Source organism: Rana temporaria, chromosome 8 (genome assembly GCF_905171775.1).
Source record: "Rana temporaria chromosome 8, aRanTem1.1, whole genome shotgun sequence".
Classification (NCBI taxonomy): domain Eukaryota; kingdom Metazoa; phylum Chordata; class Amphibia; order Anura; family Ranidae; genus Rana; species Rana temporaria.
This window is the reverse complement of record NC_053496.1, coordinates 161,829,083-161,851,597: the sequence shown is the minus strand read 5'-3', so window position 1 is coordinate 161,851,597 and position 22,515 is coordinate 161,829,083. Positions and strand designations below refer to the sequence as shown.

General features: G+C 44.0%; 1 protein-coding gene across 1 annotated transcript in view; it reads left to right on the top strand.

The window, feature by feature from the left end:
• Positions 1 to 22,515, top strand: part of LOC120909304 (membrane-spanning 4-domains subfamily A member 4D-like) — a 69,525-nt gene that overhangs the window by 31,162 nt on the left and 15,848 nt on the right. Inside the window, exon 4 of the mRNA XM_040321051.1 lies at positions 12,178 to 12,234. Within this exon, the coding sequence (XP_040176985.1) occupies positions 12,178 to 12,234 (57 nt within the window). The remainder of the gene's footprint in view (positions 1 to 12,177; positions 12,235 to 22,515) is intronic.

The following is a 22,515-nucleotide window of genomic DNA, read 5'->3' as shown; positions in this document are numbered from 1 at the left end:
AGTGAACCCCCGCTTTAACTGAAAATACAGTGCAAATTAATATCAGGTATATTTTGTGATAATACAAATAAATGGATATACCGTATTTATCGGCGTATACCGCTCACTTTTTTTCCCCTTAAAATAAAGGGGAACATCATGGGCCACGATATATACACCGATACCCGCTTCCTGTTCTGTGTTTGAACCTTGCCGCCGACATATACCGAGCGCAGTACACTTGGCCAGGCTCGGCCCCCATCGCGGTCACGCCCTGTGCCGCCTCCTATGCGAGAGGAGCCGAGCGTGGCCGAGAATGCCCGAGTGTACTGCGCTCGGTATATGTCGGCGGCGGCGTTCAAACATAGCGCGGGAAGCCGGGATCGGAACAACAAGAGCCCGGGAGAAGCGGGGAGGACACCACCGAGGCCGCAGACGGACGACAAGGCCGCCGATGGACGCCGGGCAAGACACAGACGAGGGGCATTCAAACTGTAAGTATTTTATTTTTTCCTCAAATTTCCCTTCTAGGTTGGGGGTATGCGCTATACGGCGGTGCGCGCTTTACCCCGATAAATACGGTACTTCTAAATATCAAAGATAAATGATGATACAACTAATATTCACACAAGCTCTTATTACAAAATACCACATTTCAATACTTGAATGATAACTGGTTACATTTTACACTTGGTAACTTGTATATAGCTCTTCTTGGTTTCACGGACTTGTACAAACAATTGGTGTTTTCTTTAGCACTATGATGATTCCCTCTCAAAACAAACAGACCTTCTACTTACACTCTAAAATGCACAAACAAAAATGTTATATTGTGCACAGCTTGATAATTTGATCAAGACGTATGTGTTTAAAAATAGATTCATGCTAAATCTAAAAAAATATAATGACAAAACCATTCTACAAACGTTGGCTTTAGCTTTTGAAAGACAGACAAAACTGTGTATGTCTCTTAATATTTGGAATATAATTATTTCATACTGCAGTTAAAAATAATACAACTCCAATTTGCTCTGCCATATATTTAAATGGTTTTAGTAATGTATATGCAAAAACAATTCAATTACCAAAAAGGTACACATGAAAAGATTAATATACAGTACAGACCAAAAGTTTGGACACACCTTCTCATTCAAAGAGTTTTCTTTATTTTCATGACTATGAAAATTGTAGATTCACACTGAAGGCATCAAAACTATGAATTAACACATGTGGAATTATACATAACAAAAAAGTGAAACAACTGAAAATATATTTCATATTCTAGGTTCTTCAAAATAGCCACCTTTTGCAGCAGACACATCTCTAGAACTGGTAAGAGGAGACTGTGTGAATCAGGCCTTCATGGTAGAATATCTGCTAGGAAACCACTGCTAAAGAAAGGCAACAAGCAGAAGAGACTTGTTTGGGCTAAAGAACACAAGGAATGAACATTAGACCAGTGGAAATCTGTGCTTTGGTCTGATGAGTCCAAACTTGAGATGTTTGGTTCCAACCCCCGTGTCTTTGTGCGACGCAGAAAAGGTGAATGGATGGACTCTACATGCCTGGTTCCCACCGTGAAGCATGGAGGAGGAGGTGTGATGGTGTGGGGGTGCTTTTCTGGTGACACTGTTGGGGATTTATTCAAAATTGAAGGCATACTGAACCAGCATGGCTACCACAGCATCTTGCAGCGGCATGCTATTCCATCCGGTTTGCGTTTAGTTGGACCATCATTTATTTTTCAACAGGACAATGACCCCAAACATACCTCCAGGCTGTGTAAGGGCTATTTGACCAAGAAGGAGAGTGATGCGCCAGGTGACTACCTCTTGAAGCTCATCAAGAGAATGCCAAGAGTGTGCCAAGCTGTAATCAAAGCAAAAGGTGGCTACTTTGAAGAACCTAGAATATGAAATATATTTTCAGTTGTTTCACACTTTTTTGTTATGTATAATTCCACATGTGTTAATTCATAGTTTTGATGCCTTCAGTGTGAATCTACAATTTTCATAGTCATGAAAATAAAGAAAACTCTTTGAATGAGAAGGTGTGTCCAAACTTTTGGTCTGTACTATATAAGATTAATACTTTACCAGTAGTCTAAAAAATTAGTTTTTGAGAAGTATCAGAATGATGAGTCCCACAGGACTTCTTTCAACCTCCTACATCCTTCCGCCTTTTAAGATCTCCCAGTCTCTCTCTAGATTCCTCCGAGATCTTCCTTTAGCCTGGAATCTCCTTGCATTCCAGCATTTAGCCTCTTTAGCATTCTTTCTGCCTGAGAGAGAGAGAGAGAGAGAGAGAGAGAGAGAGAGAGAGAGAGAGAGAGAGAGAGAGAGAGATCCCTTCTCTGTGATGTCTATCTATTTTTATCCCACCCTAAAAGTGGGTATATGTGTGTCATTACTGCGTAAGGAATTGTGTAATATGACGATGTGTTTTATATGTTACCATGACGACCATGAAATTATTACTATGTTCAACCTCTAGAGCAGTGGTTCTCAACCTTCTAGTGCCGTGACCCCTTGATAAAATTTCCCAAGTTGTCGGGACCCCCAACAGTAAAATTATTTTCGTACCATGGGTTGTCAGCACCCAAGACAAGTAATTTGCGCCCCTAACCCACGGACATTTTGCGCTCCATAAGTCCCTTCCACTCATACAGTATTGAACCCCCCTATGGTACATTTTAGGATGTATCATTTTTTGTTCTCCTTTCTTTTCCTTTTATTTTCCCCATCACTCTCTCTAGCCATCTTTCTTTTCTTTCTCTTATTCTTTCTCTCCCTTTCTTTGTTCCTACCCCACTTTTTCTCTCCCTTCCATGTATTCTCTATTTTTACACCTTGGTGGTGGGGGGGGGGGGGGGTGTTGGGATCAGTGGCAGGGGGTTTGGGATCAGTGGTAGTGCTGGCGGGGAGTTGGGATCAGTGGTAGTGCTGGCGGGCAGTTGGGATCAGTGGTAGTGCTGGCGGGGAGTTGGGATCAGTGGTAGTGCTAGTGGGGAGTTGGGATCAGTGGCAGTGCTGGTGGGGAGTTGGGATCAGCCAACTTAGGTGCTCTTGATCAAGGTCATCTGCTGATCTGAGAACTGTAGTGAGGACTTTTAATGGCAACTATACTCTCAGGTAGTGTTACTCACTGTGTCTCCGACTTTGAGTGACACCTATGCCGAAATCAGGATAGGGTCCTCCAGCCTCTCCCACTTCACATTCCTCACCAGTCAGCTGACATCTAGTCTCTGCCCCCCAGCCATGCCGTGAGCTCCACGGACAGCCTTCCTGGACAGCCGCAAAAAGACTGGGAGAGTGATGCAGGCTTCAGGAACAGCCCATGATTCGGTGACCCCTGGCAAATCATCATTCGACCCCCTGCACTAGAGGCAGGGTTGTATACAAAATTACTTAAATGTTATTTTTTGTTTAAGTCAATTTATGACAACCCTTTGACCTAGGCTTCACAGAAAAACAGGTTGACAATCATGTGTCAATTTCTTCCAGACATTCTGGCTCTAGCTTAGATATATGTATATGAGAAAATATACCCCACATAATTAGCTGAGGCTAAAAAATTCCTTGAAACTGAAGTCATAATTCTAACGTTAAGCATAACAGTTATTCATGAACAGTCTTATTAATAGGATACCATGTTTGCAACTTTTATCATAATAATCTATATATGTATTTTACAGGTTTTATGAATAACTAAATAATATGTTGTTAAAATATTATGAAAGAAACATTATTTAAAATATATTATACAATAGCTTAATTTGTGAATAAGCCCTCTGGTATTTCCAGAATTAAGCCACAAAACCAATTAAGTTTGTAAACTAACTTGAAATACGATTCTCTAATCTATATGTTGCCTGTGGAATCTCCCCTTTTCTATAAGTGTCAAAGACAAAAGATATATAGGTAGATTCAGTAAGAGTTATGCCCCGTACACACGATCCGATTATCGGACGAATGATCGTCCGTTTTTTTTGTATGCTAATCTCACGTCGAATCTGATGAGTTTACTAGAGTCACGAAAATTCTCGTACGGCAGAATAAAAAATCGGAAATTATGTCATGTGTTGTAATGCATTTGTATTGCATTTTCGAACGGCAGCTGTACTGATTATACGAAAATCGGACAATCTGGCATCGTACGAAAAAAAAATTCGTGCATGTCCGATAAATAAAATCGGATGAACTGTCCTGATCGGCTCTCGGAAGCGCTGTACTAATAATGCGATTATCGTATGATCGTTTCGAAAGCGGCATTTTCCGTACGATTTTCGGATCGTGTGCACGGGGCATTAGGCCGACTTATCAGTAGATAAGCCGACCTAACTCAGAATCTACGCCCGACTTATGTTTAAGCGTATGCTCAAACAGAGATACGCTTAAACATATCTAAGATACGACGGCTTGCGCCGTCCTATCTTAGATTGAAATATTTTGGATGGCCGCTAGGTGGCGCTTCCATTGCGGTCGGCGTAGAATATGTAAATGAGGAGATACGCCGATTCACGAACGTACGCCCTGCCGACGCAGTACTTTTACGGCGTTTACGTAAGAGATAGGCCGCGTAAAGTTAGAGCTAGGCCCTATTGGAATAGTAATGTCAAGTATGGCCGCCGTTCCTGCGTCGAAATTCGAATATTTTACGTCGTTTGCGTAAGTCGTCCGTGAATCGTGATTTATGTCGTTTACGTCCACGTCAAAATCAATAGGCCCTTGCGGCGTACTTAGCCGCAATGCACACTGGGAAATGCAGGCGCCCGGCGCATGCGCAATTCGTAAAAAAACTTGAAAACGTAAGGTCAAGCACAATTGGCATACAACACACCCCCCTAACACACATTTGAATTCGGCGCCCTTACGCCCGCCCGCTTTAGGCTACGCCGCCGTAACATAGCAGGCAAGTACATTGAGAATCATGTACTTGCCTAGCTAACTTATGGCGGCGTAGCCTAAACACGCTAAGCTACGCCGCCGCAAGTTAGGCTATTGTGTGTGAATCTACCTAACATAACCCAGTATAAGGCAAGAAACCTAAAATTCTCTTACAAAAGAAAGATCTCTTATTTAGAGACAGTGATCTTAGTTTAACCTCTTAAAGAAAATCTCCTTTATACAAAATGGCTTTTGGTTTGCTCAAAGCATATAATGAAAGAAATATATTCTTTTAACCCCAGTAGTTCCCACAAGGTCACATAGGGAATATTCTAAAATCGCGCACATAGGGATACAGCTGAGCTAAAAAATAATCCTACACATGAATGTGCAAAGGGGTGTAGGATTAAACTAGAAAGTCCATATGTCAAAAATTATCCATAGCAGCTCCTCAATGAGACTGAAGTGATCGCTGCAATATACAAAAGAAACAGCAGAGGGTGCCACCTACATGCAGTATATAGGAACATACTTTATTAAAAATAACAAATATTAACTCACAAGGTGCATAAGGATAAAAACATGTCATCCACCCAGTGCGGTTAGCTGTTGGGCCTTAGTGTGTCTTCAGAAACCAGAAAGCAGATGCTGCTGTCAGGAGCTGTGTAGGACACCAGAAACAAAACTAAAAAATCCTGGAGCGCATGGACTGCACAATACTGGAAGTGTGGTCACACCTGGGTGGGCCACAACTTAGAAAGCGTGGCTACATATTTTGGAGCGTAACTGCTCCTTTTTCAAGCCCAAGGACATGCTCATGGGGTACAAAACACACTCAAGAAGTGTACCATCAAGATACTGCCCCTGATCATCAACCAAAAGAAAAATTCATAGATTAGTATCATATAAAATATTTTATTATATCTTTTTATGTGACAACATTGAAGAAATTACACTTTGCTACAATGTAAAGTAGTGAGTGTACAGCTTGTATAACAGTGTCAATTTGCTGCCCCCTCAAAATAACTCAACACACAGCCATTAATGTCTAAACCGCTGGCAACAAAAGTGAGTACACCTCTAAGTGAAAATGTCCAAATTGGGCCCAAAGTGTCAATATTTTGTGTGGCCACCAATATTTTCCAGCACTACCTTAACCTTTTTGGGCATGGAGTTCACCAGAGCTTCACAGGTTGCCACTGGGGGCCTCTTTCACTCCTCCATGACATCACGGAGCTGGTGGATGTTGGAGACCTTGCGCTCCACCACTTTCCTTTTATGGATGCCCCACAGATGCTCAATAGGGTTTAGGTCTGGAGACATGCTTGGCCAGTCCATCACCTTTACCCTCAGCTTCTTTAGCAAGGCAGTGGTAGTCTTGGAGGTGTGTTTGGGGTCATTATCATGTTGGAATACTGCCCTGCGGCTCAGCCTCCGAAGGGAGGGGACCATGCTCTGCTCCAGTATTTCACAGTACATGTTGGCATTCATGGTTTCCTCAATGAACTGTAGTTCCCCAGTGCCGGCAGCACTCGTGCAGCCCCAGACCATGACACTCCCACCACTATGCTTGAGAGACACACTTGTCTTTGTCCTCCTCACCTGGTTCCCGCGACACACGCTTGAGACCATCTGAGCCAAATAAGTTTATCTTGGTCTCATCAGACCACAGGACATGGTTCCAGTAATCCAAGTCCTTAGTCTGCTTGTCTTTAGCAAACTGTTTGCAGGTTTTCTTGTTCATCATCTTTAGAAAAGGCTTCCTTCTGGGATGACAGCCATGCAGACCAATTTGATGCAGTGTGCGGCAGCAATGCTGGCACCACTCATATGTCTATTTCCCAAAGACAACCTCTGGATATGACGCTGAGCACGTGCACTCAACTTCTTTGGTCGACCATGGTGAGGCCTGTTCTGAGTGGTACCTGTCCTGTTAAACCGCTGTATGGTCTTGGCCACCGTGCTGCAGCTCAGTTTCAGGGTCTTGGCAATCTTTGTATAGCCTAGGTCATCTTTATGTAGAGCAACAGTTCTATTTTTCAGATCCTCAGAGAGTTCTTTGCCATGACGTGCCATGTGGAACTTCCAGTGATCAATATAAGAATGAGGCCCCGTACACACGTCCGAGAAACTCGATGAGCAAAACACATCGTTTTGCTCGTCAAGTTCCTTGTGAAGCCGCCGAGGATCTCGGCGAGCCAAGTTTTCCCATTGACTAACGAGGAAATAGAGAACATGTTCTCTATTTGGCTCGACGAGTTCCTCGTCGGTTTCCTAGGCCAAAAGTGTACACATGACCGGTTTCCTTCGGCAGAATACGGCTCCCATCGAGTTTCTGGCTGAATTCTGCCAAGAAACTCGGTCGTGTGTATGGGGCCTGAGAGTGATAACACCAAATATAACACACCTGAGACCTTGTAAACCTAAGGCCCCGTACACACGATAGAATCCATCCGCTGAAAAATCTCAGCGGATCGGTTTCAGCGGATAGATTCTATGGTGTGTACATTCCTGCGGATATTTATCCGCGAAAATTTCCCAATTCCAGCAGATAAAAATTTGTAGACATGTCTACAAATCTATCCGCTTGAATTGGCTCCCGCGGATCGATCGGGTGGTCTGTACAGACTCACCGGATCGATCCGTCCGAAGGGATCCCCCGCATGCGTCGTAATGATTCGACGCATGCGTGGAATGCCTTTTATGACAGCGTCGCGCATGTCGCTGCGTCATCATCGCGGCGACGGCGCGACACGTCATCGCGAGGGGATTTCGGCGCGGATTTCGATCCGATGGTGAGTACACTCCATCGGATACGGTGGACCGTATCCGCGGATAAATCCTCTCGTGTGTACTAGGCCTTACGAGTCACAAAATGGCTAATTTGGACATTTTCACTTGGGGGTGTACTTACTTTTGTTGCCAGTGGTTTAGACATTAACGGCTGTGTGTTGGATTATTTTGAGGGGACAGCAAATTTACACTGTGCTGCAATGTAAAGTACGGAGTGTACAGCTTGTATAACAAAGTGTAATTTCTTCACATATGTATCAGCCTTTACACTATCCCCAAGTCTCAATTACCTGAATACTGATGAATATCTAAAAATCCAATAGAAATTTGGCTCCAAATCACAGGGGTAGATAGACGTGGTCATATGGGGTCAATTATGGGGTTTTGAATGGGATCAGGTGACCATATAATATGCCCCATACACATTCACGTAGAAGGGGGGGGCTGAGATCTGGGGGCCCCTTTGTTGAAGGGAGCTTAGAAATTCTGATAAGACATCCACAACCACCGGCCAGGGTTAGGGGGAGGAGGCCCTTGTCCCCCATCAACACAAGACCTCCCGTTCCAAAGAACACCCCCCCCCCATGTTGAGGGAATGTGGCCTGGTATGGTTACCCCTGGTCTGCCTAGCTTCATGCTCAGATAAGGGCCTAGTATTGATTTTTTGACATGAGATTCCCCTAAAACCCCATACCAGACCTAAGGGAATGGTAATGGACTGGGGAGGCCCCAAGCCATTTTTTTTTCTTAATTTTTCATTGCCGGCAATTTTTTTTTATATATTTATCTGTCAGTGGGTTCGATACATCGGTTGTTAAGGATGCGGCAGATGGCTTCTCAGCCTGCTCCTTAACAACCAGCGATCGCTAAAGATGTCAGTGGCTGCCGGCTCTGAAGATTTGCTTCTAGTATAGGAAAAACACATATGGGAGAGATGTATGCGCTGCACATCCCGAAACAATAAATTATGGAACAGTTTCCCCAATGGGACTTTGGACAGCAATATAGTAAAGGTCAAAAAAGTGTATAATGGATAGCAAAAGGTAAATTTGTTCAGAGATAAACAGATGTCATAATGTAGTTAAAATACAACATCTAAAAACTGGCCAAATACTACAGTATGTACTCCACAATATAGCAGGTAAGCAAGATTACACAAAATTGTACACATTGTTACATATCGAGATGCTAAAAGGTGTAGGAAAGCCAACACGTTTCGACCTATGAACGGCCATCTTCAGGGGGATAGTTGGTTCTATAAGACACATTAAATATCTTCAGAATTTCAAAGCATCATAAATGCTACCCCACTACCCGGGAGGACCTCTATCTTGACTCCAACACAGCGCGCACACTGAGAATCAGCAGCTTCAGTGATAACTCTTCTAGTGCTCTCACTTTCATCAGTTGGCTTTTTGACAGCTCCCCCTGTTGACTCATTTGGCTTTGCTGCAGGCCACAGCAAACAGATACTGGGCCAGATTCTCAAAGGGCTTACGACGGCGCAACGCCATTTGCGCCGTCATAAGTCCTAATCTGGCCCGGCGTATCTATGCGACTGATTCTTACAATCAGTTACGCATAGATATCCATTAGATCTGACAGGCGTAAGGCTCTTACGCTGTCAGATCTTAGATGCATTTTTTTCCCGCCGCTAGGTGTCGCCGTCGTCGTTTTCCCCGTCGTCTATGCAAATTAGCTATTTACGCGAGATTCCCGAACATACGCGCGGTCGACGCAGTGAATTTACGACGTTTCCGTAGCTTTTGCGACACATAAAGTTGCCCCTGCTATATGAGGGGCAACCAATGTTAAGTATGGTTATCGTTCCCGCGTCGAAATTTAAAAAAGTACGTCGTTTGCGCAAGTCGTCTGTGAATGGCGATGGACGTCATTTACGTTAACGTCGAAACCAATGACGTCCTTGCGACGTCATTTAGCGCAATGCACGTCGGGAAATTTTAGGGACAGCGCATGCGCAGTACGATCGGCGCGGGAACGCGCCTAATTTAAATGATCCACGCCCCCTACCTGGATCATTTGAATTAGGCGGGCTTGCGCCGTAGAATTTACGCTACGCCGCCGCAACTTTACAGGCAAGTGCTATGTGAATCAAGCACTTGCCCGTAAAACTTGCGGCCACGTAACGTAAACGAGATACGCTACGGCCGCATAGTTTAACGCCGATCTACGAGAATCTGGCCCACTCTGTGCACATAGCTTGTAGACTTTATTCTGTTACCCCCTGTTAGGAGTAAGTGCCAGGTACTATCAGTTTTGACATCTACCTTTTAAAAGGAGTTGTAAAGGATTTTTTTTTTTTTGTTGAAATTACTGTTTACAGGGTATAGAGACATAATATTTAACTGATTCCTTTTATAGAATAGATAAAAATCAATCATATAATGTACCTACAGTTTCAGTTTCATTTTTGCATGTTTCCTGCTTCTCTGCTGCACAGAGCCAATACAGGGCAGTGATGGTTTGGAAAACGAAACTGATTGGTGTTGAGGGGTTTTAGACACACAGGCCCAGATTCACGTAGATGCGCCTATTTTTAGGCGGGCGCAGCGTATCTCAGATACACTACGTCGCCGTAACTTAGTGAGGCAGGTCCCGTATTCACAAAGAACTTGCGCCCTAAGTTACGGCGGCGTAGTGTAACTGTGCCGGCGTAAGCCCGCGTAATTCAAAGTCGGCTGGTGTCAGCATGTTTTATGATAATGAATCGTGATCCGACGTAATTGACGCATTTAACAAACAGCGCATGCGCCGTCCGTGAATGTATCCCAGTGCGCATGCTCTAAATTACGCCGCAAATAGTCAATGCTTTCGACGTGAACGTAACTTACGTCCAGCCCCATTCACCGACGACTTACGCAAACGACGTAAAATACGACGCTGTTCGTACGTTTCCGACGTCCATACCTAACATGACTTACCCCTGCTTTATGAGGGGTAACTTTACGTCGGCGTATGTCTTACGTAAACGACATATCTTGATACGCCGGGCGCACGTATGTTTGTGAATCGGCGTATCTAGCTAATTAGCATATTCGACGCAGAAATATACAGAAGCGCCACCTAGCGGCCAGCGTAAATATGCACCCTAAGATACGACGGCGTAGGAGACTCACGCCGCTCGTATCTAGGCAAATGTGAGGCGTATCTGATTCTATGAATCAGGCGCCGAGTTGCGATGGCCCGCACTCAGAGTTACGACGGCGTATCTGGAGATACGCCGTCGTAACTCCTATGTGAATCCGGGCCACAGTAATTACACCTCCTTGATTAGTGACCACAGAGAGAAAGCTCCCATGACTTTTTTCATCAGGAAACAGACAACAAGGAAGTGTTCAGAACAGAGAAGGATTAGAGCAAAAATTAACAATGAGGACATGAAACTAGGACTGCAGTAAGGTAAAGGAAGCTATTTAGCTTAAAAAAAAAGAAAAAATCCTTTAGTGACCCTTTAAGGCTTCACTTACTGGTCCTCAGTTCTACTGTCTGCATTCATTCAAACTGAACAAAATGCCACCATGTTTTTTTAAAGAGAATGGGGTAGATTCAGTAAGCAATTGCGTCTGCGTATCCATAGATACGCAGCGTAATTGCTAATTTGCGCCGGCGTATCGACTTTTCTGTATTCAGAAAGCTAGATACGCCGACTGCAGCCTAAGATATGACTGGCATAAGGCTCTTATGCCGTCGTATCGTAGGCTGCATTCTTACGATGGCCGCTAGGTGGCGTTCCCGTAGTGGTCAGCGTAGAGTATGCAAATTGCATACTCACGCCGATTCACAACCGTACGCACGCCCTGCATTCGCATTTTACGTCGTTTGCGTTCGTCAGTTTCTGCGTAAGGCTGCTCATGCTATTAGCAGGGGCAGCCAATGCTAAGTATACCCGTCGTTCCCGCGTTGCGATTTTTAAAAATTACGTCGTTTGCGTAAGTGAATCGTGGATGGCGCTGGACGCCATTTACGTTCACGTTGAAGCAAATGACGTCCTTGCGACGTCATTTACCGCAATGCACGTCGGGAAAGTTTCCCGACGGAGCATGCGCACTACGTTCGGCGCGGGAACGCGCCTTATTTAAATGATCCACGCCCCCTACGGGATCATTTAAATTATGCGCGCTTATGCCGGCCAGTTTTACGGAGCGCCCACGCAAATTACGAAGCTACTACTTCGTGAATGAAGCGTAGCGCAAGTAATTTACGGAGGCGTAGCGTTAAAACGGTACGCTGCGCCTCCGTAAGAGTGCGCAGCCCTACCTGAATCTACCCCAATAATTCCTGTATATTGAGCTCCATCTAGTGTTTAAAATGCAGAATAGTTTTCTCGTTGAAGTATTTTAGAAAACGATACTACATTTTGTCGCTGACAATACAGCAATTTCTCTGAAAAAATTGTGACATCTTGTTCAGTTTGCATAAATGCTTGTGAAATTTGTGCAAGCAATGTTTTAGAATAATGTTCAGTTGTGTTATTATTGTTTTTATGTTTTTATTGCAGTACATAATTGCCGGATCTCTGACAATTGCAGCTCAGACAAAACCCAATATCTGCTTGGTGAGTTTTTGTTTTCATTTTCTACGTAGCTGAAAAGTAACATTACGGAGGCGCAGCGTCCCGTTTTTGCCCTGCGCCCCCGCAAATTATTTGCGCTATGCTTCATTCACGAAGCAGTAGCCACGTAATTTGCGTGGGCGCTCCTCAAAAATGCCCGGCGTAAGGGAGCGTAATTTAAATGATCCCGTAGGGGGCGTGGATCATTTAAATTAGGCGTGTTCCCGCGCCGAACGTAGTGCGCATGCTCCGTCGGGAAACTTTCCCGACGTGCATTGCGGCAAATGACGTTGCAAGGACGTCATTTGCTTCAAAGTGAACGTAAATGGCGCCCAGCGCCATTCACGATTCACTTACGCAAACGACGTAAAATTTAAACTTCGCAACGCGGGAACGACGGGTATACGTAGCATTGGCTGCCCCTGCTATTAGCAGGAGCAGCCTTACGCGAAACCCGATGAACGGAAAAAACGTAAACTGCGTACGCAGGGCTCGCGTAGGGTAGTGAATCGGCGTTAGTATGCAATTTGCATACTATACGCTGACCACTACGGGAACGCCCCCTAGCGGCCATCGTAAGAATGCAGCCTACGATATGACTGGCATAAGAGCCTTATGCTAGTCATATCTTAGGCTGCAGTCGGCGTAACGAGGTTCCTGAATCAGGAGCATTTTAAAAGCCGGCGCAAGTAAGCAATTGCGCTGCGCAACTATGGTTACGCAGACGCAATTGCTACCTGAATCTGGGCCAGAGTGCAGAGCTGTCACTTGTAAACACAGAAGCCAGACTTCTGTGTTTACAAGTGATTGTGGTGAGCAGGCACCAAAGGGTCTGTGCCAGAGTTGGTGGAACTGAGTTCCCCCTGAAAAAAAGCCCTGGTACTTACAGAGAATGTCAAGCAGCAACTGCAAAAGCAAAAAAAGCAGTTCCTGAGTGTTCATGTAGCGCTACCCGTGAAGGAGCTGCTTTTGTTTAGACAGGTTCTTTATCCAACACTGCAGAGGCAGCCAGGCACACAACAGTTCATTCACTCCGGCTCAGTTATCAGTCTTATGCCCCGTACACACGACCGTTTTTCATGACGAGAAAAATGCAATTTTTTAAACTGGTTGTGAAAAACGGTCGTGTGTAGGCTCCAGAGCATTTTTCTAGACGAGAAAAATGTGCGTTAAAAATTTAGAACCTGCTCTATTTTTTCTCATCGTTTTTCACGTTGTAAAAAAAACGGTCGTGTGTACTCTTTAACGAGGGGGGAAAAAAACACGCATGCTAAGAAGCAAGTTATGAGACAGGGAAATTAGCATAAGCAGCCCAAGGTGCCATTCGAATGGAACTTCCTCTTTATATTGCCATTGTACGTGTTGTACGTCACCGCGCTTTGCTCAAGCTTTTTTTTTTCAGGATCGTGTGTGTGCACGGCAGGCATACACAGAATCACGTTGAGAAAAACTTTGGGCTAGATTCAGGTAGCTGCGCGCGATCTTACGGCGTATTTACGCTGCGCCACCGTAAGTTTGAGAGGCAAGTGCTGTATTCACAAAGCACTTGCCTCCTAACTTACGGCGGCGTAGTGTAAATGTGGCCGGCGTAAGCGCGCCTAATTCAAATGATGATGAGGGGGGCGTGTTTTATTTAAATTAATGGTGACCCCGCGTATTTTACGTTTTTTACGAACGGCGCATGCGCTGTTCGTGAAAGAATCCCAGTGCACATGCTCGAAATTCCGCCGTAAATCGTCATTGCTTTTGACGTGAACGTAAATTACGTCCAGCCCTATTCGCGAACGACTTGCGCAAACGACGTAAAAAATTCAAATTTCGAAACGGGAACGACGTCCATACTTAAAGGATCACTCAAGGAATTTTTTTTTTAGCTAAATAGCTTCCTTTACCTTACTGCAGTCCTGGTTTCATGTCCTCATTGTTTGTTTTTGCTTTGAAGTAGCTGTAATTCTGCTGTGATCTCCACACTTCCTGCTTGTCTGGCTCCTTATGAAAAAACTCATGGCAGCTTCTCACTGTGGTCTAAGCTGTGTGTCTAAAACTCCTCAGAACCAATCAGATTCATTTTAAAAACAAAACACTGCCCTGGATTTGTTTGTTTTTGTTCTGTGGGTCTCTTTACTTCACATAAACATGAAACCAGTTTAAAACCGAAAGTGAAACTAGAGGCACATTATATGATAGAATTTAATCTATTTTTAATCATTTTTAAAAGGAATCAGTTAACTTTTATGTGTCTATACCCTGTAAACAGTCATTTCAGCAAAACATTTTTTTTCCTTTAGTGACCCTTTAACATTGGCTGCGCCTCCTAATAGCAGGAACAACCTTACGCCGAAAAAGCCTAACGTAAACGACATTATTAATCTGCCGTGCTGGTTCCAGGTATCACGGAAGTTCCAGCGCATGCGCGAACTGATGCGCAGAGATGGTTCCAGCCATCGGGAAAGTTCCTTCAAGCACTGCGCAGGTGCAAACTTGCTGACGGAAATCCCCGAACGGCGGCCAGCATCCAGGGCGACGTGGACTTAGAGGAAAGTGGCCAGTCGGCCTCACGTCCTCGCTGCGCTCGGACGGCTCGCTTCGCTCGCTCGGCCTCCTGGCTCTTTTTTTAACATCCTCCAATCCACGGGGATGTTAAAGAATGAGCCTGGATGCCGGGCGAGGTTCGGGGATTTCCGTCGGGAAGTTTGCGCCTGCGCAGTCAGTGGAGGAACTTCCCCCATAGGGGAACATTGAGGACAAGTCACCGGCCGTACGTACGTTTGTGAATCGGCGTATCTAGGTCATTTGCATATTCTACGCCGAAAACAATGGAAGCGCCCCTAGCTGCCAGCGTAAAATTGCACACAATTATACGCCGCCGTATTCAAGTTACGTCGGTGGAGGAAGCCTATTTTTTGAACGTATCTGCCTTTAAGAATCGGCGTAAAGATACGACGGCGCAGATACGCCGCCGTAACTACTACCTGAGTCTAGCCCTTTGTATTTTTTTCATGACATGAATAACGATCGTGTGTACGCGGCATTAGAATATTGCTAGCAGGGGGCACTTCTTGCTTAGCTGCTGTAGCACTATACCGTATAGGCGCACGGTTCATGGCTGGGGAGTGTGAAGTAGTATGAGCACAGGTAAAGGCAGACTCAAACAGTCCACGGTTCATGGTTGGGGTCCATGAAGTAGCAAGAGCACAGGTAAAGGCTTCACTCGCTAGATCCTGGTACATGCAGGGCCTTGAAAAAGTATTCATACCCCTTGGAATTTTCCACATTTTGTCATGTTACAACCAAAAACTTAAATGTATTTTATTGGGATTTTATGTGAGCGACCAACACAAAGTGAAACATAATTGTAAAAATTTCTGAAAACCATTTGTCATTTTCCTTCCACTTCACAAATGCAATCAGTGGGTAGAAGGTTTAATTTACAATACTGTAAAGGGTCGCAAAAATGTGACAAGCAGTGATGGCATTATTTCCTGACCAGTGAGTGTACATACTAGACATGAAAGCAGATCAAGACGCCTTTTGCTCTTACAGTATGTACTTCTAGAGTGGAGAAGTGGAATCCCTAACTGTTTCCAGAGGGCTAATCTACAGCTGACTGATGATGTTGAAGCTCATCTGGTTCAGCTGAGAGTGCCACATACCAACCAAGAGAGTTAAAGTGGATGCAACTTGCCGTGAACTCTCCCAGTGTGGCAATGAATTCAGGTCCTATCATGGCCAAAGGTGCTGGCAAAGCAGTTCCTTCTGTTGGAGTTGCTTGGCTTTAAAGTGGATGTAAACCCCAAAAAATGTCACAATTGCCATTGATGTCACAATGTAGAGTAAAATATTTCCTATCATCTGTGCCCAGTCTTGCCACACAGAGTTAATCCAGCTCTGAGCAATCCTCTTTTATTGTTCAGTGAAAATTAGCAGACTTCCAGATAAAACCCTGTCTAAATAAAAAGTCCTTTCCTCTCTCCATGCTTTGAGTGACAGGTTATTTACATATCTAGCTTGGACATGTTTATCATATGCAGGGCTTTTTTTCTCAGAGAATAGGTGCAGGAACTCCTTCCTTCCAAGTCACCCTTGACTCCACCCCCTACCCACCTCCGAGCACAGTTCCTTGGTTCCACCCCTTACCCACCTCCCCCACGAGCAACAGAAGAACTCCCCAGCAACAATAGACTTCTTTCCTTCGCAAAATAGATCCCCTCTAGCAATAGATCCCCCAACAGCCAGCATAAATAGACTCTCCAGCACACCCCAGAACCTCTTTCCATTACATACATTCAGTTTGGTAGGTGCCGGAACTGCGTTCCCCCGCGTTGCTGCTGAAAAAAAAGCCCTGATCATATGTTATGTTAATCATAATATGAAGTGATCCACAGTATAAAAAGTGAGAAATCCACCCCTCCCCCACATAACACATCCTGGTAATATACAATGACCTGTGGATCACCTCATATTATGATAAACATAACATAACATATGATAAACATGTCCAAGCTAGATATGTAAAATAACCTGTCACTCAAAGCAAGGAGAGAGGAATGGACTTTGTATTTAGACAGGGTATTATTTGGAAGTCTGTTCATTTTCACTGAACAATAAAAGAGGATTGCTCAGAGCTGGATTAACTCTGTGTGGCAAGACTGGGCACAGATGATAGGAAATCTTATACTCTACATCAGGGGTGTCAAACTGGCGACCCTCCAGCTGTTCCGAAACTACAAGTCCCATCATGCCTCTGCCTGTGAGAGTCATGCTTGTAACTGTTAGCCTGGCAATGCCTCATGGGACCCTGCTCTACATTGTGACATAAAAAAAAAATGGGGTTTACATCCACTTTAAAGCCAAGCAACTCCAACAGAAGGAACTGCTTTGCCAGCACCTTTGGCCATGATAGGGCCTGAATTCATTGCCACACTGGGAGAGTTCACGGCAAATTGCCAGAAGAGTAGCCCGACATACACTGAGTCCGGGTATCGGAAACTGAGGGTTTTCTCAAGCAACGAGCCAGTGCTTGCCGGTAATGAAGGTTTCAAAGAGTGGTTGGAGCAAGCCATGCAAACCCTGAATAATATTTCTGAGACCCAGACAAAGCAGAGGATCACCAAGTGCTTAAGCCTCAATAGCTATTCGGAACCTGAAGCTCAGCAAACCAGACTGTACCACCTATGATTACTTGAGTATCCTTCAAGATGTGTTTGGGAGAACACAGAGGTGCTTTGCCAAGATAATGCATTAGCTGCTGCTGAATAAAGGTATAAATCCCAGCTCAGTAGATGAAGTCCAGATGAGACAGGTTTTAGGCCCGGTTCACACTGATGCGAGTTTATAATGAATGTGATGCGTCAAAAACATTCTAAATTCGCATGACATCCATAAAGTCATTGTTTTCAATGAAAGTTGTTCACATACAGTACAGACCAAAAGTTTGGACACACCTTCTCATTCAAAGAGTTTTCTTTATTTTCATGACTATGAAAATTGTAGATTCACACTGAAGGCATCAAAACTAAATATAAAAATAAATAAAATATATTTCATATTCTAGGTTCTTCAAAGTAGCCACCTTTTGCTTTGATTACTGCTTGGCACACTCTTGGCATTCTCTTGATGAGCTTCAAGAGGTAGTCACCTGGCGCAGCACCCCATCACTCTCCTTCTTGGTCAAATAGCCCTTACACAGCCTGGAGGTGTGTTTGGGGTCATTGTCCTGTTGAAAAATAAATGATGGTCCAACTAAACGCAAACCGGATGGAATAGCATGCCGCTGCAAGATGCTGTGGTAGCCATGCTGGTTCAGTATGCCTTTAATTTTGTCTAAATCCCCAACAGTGTCACCAGCAAAGTACCCCCACACCATCACACCTCCTCCTCCATGCTTCACGGTGGGAACCAGGCATGTAGAGTCCATCCGTTCACCTTTTCTGCGTCGCACAAAGACACGGGGGTTGGAACCAAAGATCTCAAGTTTGGACTCATCAGACCAAAGCACATATTTCCACTGGTCTAATGTCCATTCCTTGTGTTCTTTAGCCCAAACAAGTCTCTTCTGCTTGTTGCCTTTCTTTAGCAGTGGTTTCCTAGCAGATATTCTACCATGAAGGCCTGATTCACACAGTCTCCTCTTACCAGTTCTAGAGATGTGTCTGCTGCAAAAGGTGACTACTTTGAAGAACCTAGAATATGAAATATATTTTCAGTTGTTTCACACTTTTTTGTTATGTATAATTCCACATGTGTTACTTCATAGTTGTGATGCCTTCAGTGTGAATCTACAATTTTCATAGTCATGAAAATAAATAAAACTCTTTGAATGAGAAGGTGTGTCCAAACTTTTGGTCTGTACTGTACATGTGTTGCGATTCCTCTACGAATGCAATGCAATAAAAAAAAGGGTCTTGTGCGAGTTTACAGCGTTGCAAATTTAGTCTCCATAGACATCAATGTAAATAGTTCTGGAATCGCATCGATGGTTCACATATGTGCGAATTCCACCACACTACTCCACAAAAAAAACAGAAAATACACAGGAAGTTAACACCTTTTTTTTTACCTTAATATTTCCAATGGTTAGAACATCAATCGCAGAATGTCCAACTCCTGAAATTTGCGGTAAATTCGTACCTCACACAGGACAACAAAACTGAACAAATTCGCAGTACAGCAGTGTGAACCGAGCCCTTAGACCCGATAATGGTTCAGTTGAGAACTCGAGGAGATGGTTGGCAGATTCAGTGACTTGCTACAATTGTGGAGGTGTAGATCACTACAAATGTGATTGTCCACGTCTTCTGAAAGGAGGGGAGAGGGCACAGAAGCACACAACCCGCTCCTCCAAAAGTCTGTGGCAGGCGCAGCACTATGAAGTGCCTTTATGCACAGTGGCATTAGAAGAATTTTGATTTCTCTGAACTTTTAGTCCAAAAAAGACCATCTGTTACTCTATAATTCCTCTAGCGCCGTTCTATTGAAGCAGTAGGTTTAAAGAGCACACCAAACTCTTGAGATAACTTCTTTATTAACTTCAGCTTTTCTCCATATATAACACTGACAATTTCGTAGCAGACAGTCCATGTACAAACATGTGTTGAATAAAGTATAACAAATGGCGGTTCAACTGTTCAATCTTGTCATTCTACATAAAATGGTATATACATTTCTTTCTTCAGTATCTGTACTCTCACTTTAAGTTATTTAACCACTTCCATACAGGGCACTTATACACCTTCCCGCCCAGACCAATTTTTAGCTTTCAGTGCTGTTGCATTTTAAATTACAATTGCGCGGTCATGCTACACTGTACCCAAACTAAATTTTTATCATTTTGTACCCACAAATAGAGTTTTCTTTTGGTGGTATTTGATCACCTCTGGGATTTTTATTTTCTGCAAAAAAAAAAAAAAATTACCGAAAATTTAAAAAACATTTTTTTTGTTTCCGTTATAAAACATTGTAAATAAGTAAGTTTTCTCCTTCACTAAGCGGCATGGATGGGCACTGATAGGCGGCATGGATGGGCATAGATGGGCACTAACTAATGTGTTGTGCTAATAGATGCCAATCAGTGCCAAACAATGCCTGCCAATCAGTGATGCCCATTGTGGGCACTGATTGGCATCCATTTTGGCACTGATTGGCATCCATTATGTGTCATCCCTGGTGGTCTAGGGTGGCATAACTTTGATTTAAATCCCTGGTGATCTAGTGGAATCCCTGGTGGTCCAGTGGGCATCCCTGGTGGTCCAGTGGGCATCCTCAGGGGGGGCTGTGCTGATAATCGATCAGCACAAACCCCCCTCTCAGAGGAGCAGCCGATCGGCTCTCCTCTACTCGCGTCTGACAGACGCGAGTGAGGAAAAGCCGATTACCGGCTTTTGCTGTTTACATCGTGATCAGCCGTGATTGGACACGGCTGATCACGTGGTAAAGTGTCTCTGTGAGAGACACTTTACCTAGATCGGTGTTGCGGGGTGTCAGACTGACACCCTGCAACAACGATCGCCGCGATGCGCGCCCCCGGGGGCGCACAGCGGCTCAGAATCCTGAGGACGTCATATGACGTCCAGTCAGGATTTTACAACCACTTTGCCGCCGTCATTCTGTCATTGGCGGGCGGCAAGTGGTTAAACACTTTATGATCTCTATGAGGCTTAATCAATAGTTTTACTCGCCCTATATTGCTGTTAGTAGTTTGACCATTTGCTGTGATGTTTGATAACACGTTTGTTTGTTTGCTTGAACATTTGCTATGATGTTTGTTAGCACGTTTGGTGGAACTACAAGTGAACACACACAACTAGTTCAGTAAACAGTTCTAATCACACTATTAACAATAGGAACATATATAACTGTATTAAATACCTATTTTGGCCACTTTCTTCCATAAAACAGAACTCTGACTGGTTTGTGTCTGTTCAGATCTTCTCTTTCTGGTGTAATGAATTCTAGAAATGTGCTGGGAATTTCCCAGACAGAATGAGTGACATGCCGCGTACACAAGACAGTTTTTCGGGTTCTAAAAATATGACGTTTTTAAGGATCTAGAAAAAACGATGTTTTTTTCAACCCGATCATTGAAACAGCCTTGCCTACACACGATCGTGAACAAAAAAATTCTCTAGCAAAGCGCGGTGACGTACAACACGTACGACGGCACTATAAAGGGGAAGTACCATGCGGATGGCGCCACCCTTTGGGCTGCTTTAGCTGATTTTGTGTTAGTAAAAGACAATTTGCGCTTTTCAGTCTGTTACAGCGTGATGAATGTGCTTGCTCCATTACGAACGCTAGTTTTACTAGAATGAGCGCTCCCGTCTCATAACTTGCTTCTGAGCATGCACGTTTTTTCACGTCGTTAAAGCCCACACACGACCATTTTTTACAACCTTAACCACTTAAGGACCGCCTCATGTACATATACGTCAGCAGAATGGCACAGGCAGGCACATCAACGTATATATACGTGCCCTGCTTGACGTGGGTCGGGGGTCCGATCGGGACCCCCCCCCGTACATGCGGCGGTCCCCGTGGCTTCAGGAGCGATCCGGGACGACGGCGCGGCTTTTCGTTTATAGCCGCTCCGTCGCGATCGCTCCCCGGAGCTGAAGAACGGGGAGAGCCGTGTGTAAACACGGCTTCCCCGTGCTTCACTGTGTCGGCGCATCGATCGCGTCATTCCCTTTATAGGGAAGACACGATCGATGACGTCATTCCTACAGCCACACCTCCCTACAGTTGTAAACACACACTAGGTGAACCCTAACTCCTACAGCGCCCCCTGTGGTTAACTCCCAAACTGCAACTGTCATTTTCACAATAAAGAATGCAATTTAAATGCATTTTTTGCTGTGAAAATGACAATTGTCCCAAAAATGTGTCAAAATTGTCCGAAGTGTCCGCCATAATGTCGCAGTCACGAAAAAAATCGCTGATCGCCGCCATTAGTAGTAAAAAAAAAATAAAATAATAAAAATGCAAAAAAACTATCCCCTATTTTGTAAACACTATAAATTTTGCGCAAACAAACCGATAAACGATTATTGCGATTTATTTTACCAAAAATAGGTAGAAGAATACGTATCGGCCTAAACTGAGGAAAAAAAAATGTTATATATGTTTTTGGGGGATATTTATTATAGCAAAAAGTAAAAAATATAGCATTTTTTTCAAAATTGTCGCTCTATTTTTGTTTATAGCGCAAAAAATAAAAACCGCAGAGGTGATCAAATACCACCAAAAGAAAGCTCTATTTGTGGGGAAAAAAAGACTCCAATTTTGTTTGGGAGCCACGTCGCACGACCGCGCAATTGTCTGTTAAAGCGACGCAGTCCCGAACTGTAAAAACCCCTTGGGTCTTTAGGCAGCATTTTGGTCCGGGGCTTAAGTGGTTAAAAACAACGTTAAAAAATAGAGCATGTTCGAAATTTTTAATGCCCATTTTTTAGATCACGAAAAATGCCCTAGAGTCCACACACCATCGTTTTTAATGACATTTAAAAAAAAAACATAATTTTTTAGAACCCCAAAAACGGTCATGTGTACGCTGGGTGTGATTGGCCAAGACTCCTGCTCAATGTGAGATTGGCTGTGATTGGCCAATACTCCTTCTGAATAACAAAAGCTTAGCTCTATGCTTTCTGGTTTCAATTCTGCTGTGTCATTGAGCCTACCTTCACACAACAAATATTAAAAGACATATTCTCTCTTTTTGCTTCTGTGAACACAATATACAACAGTTACAGGACATCCATATATAAAGTCACAGTAAATAGCTCTGCT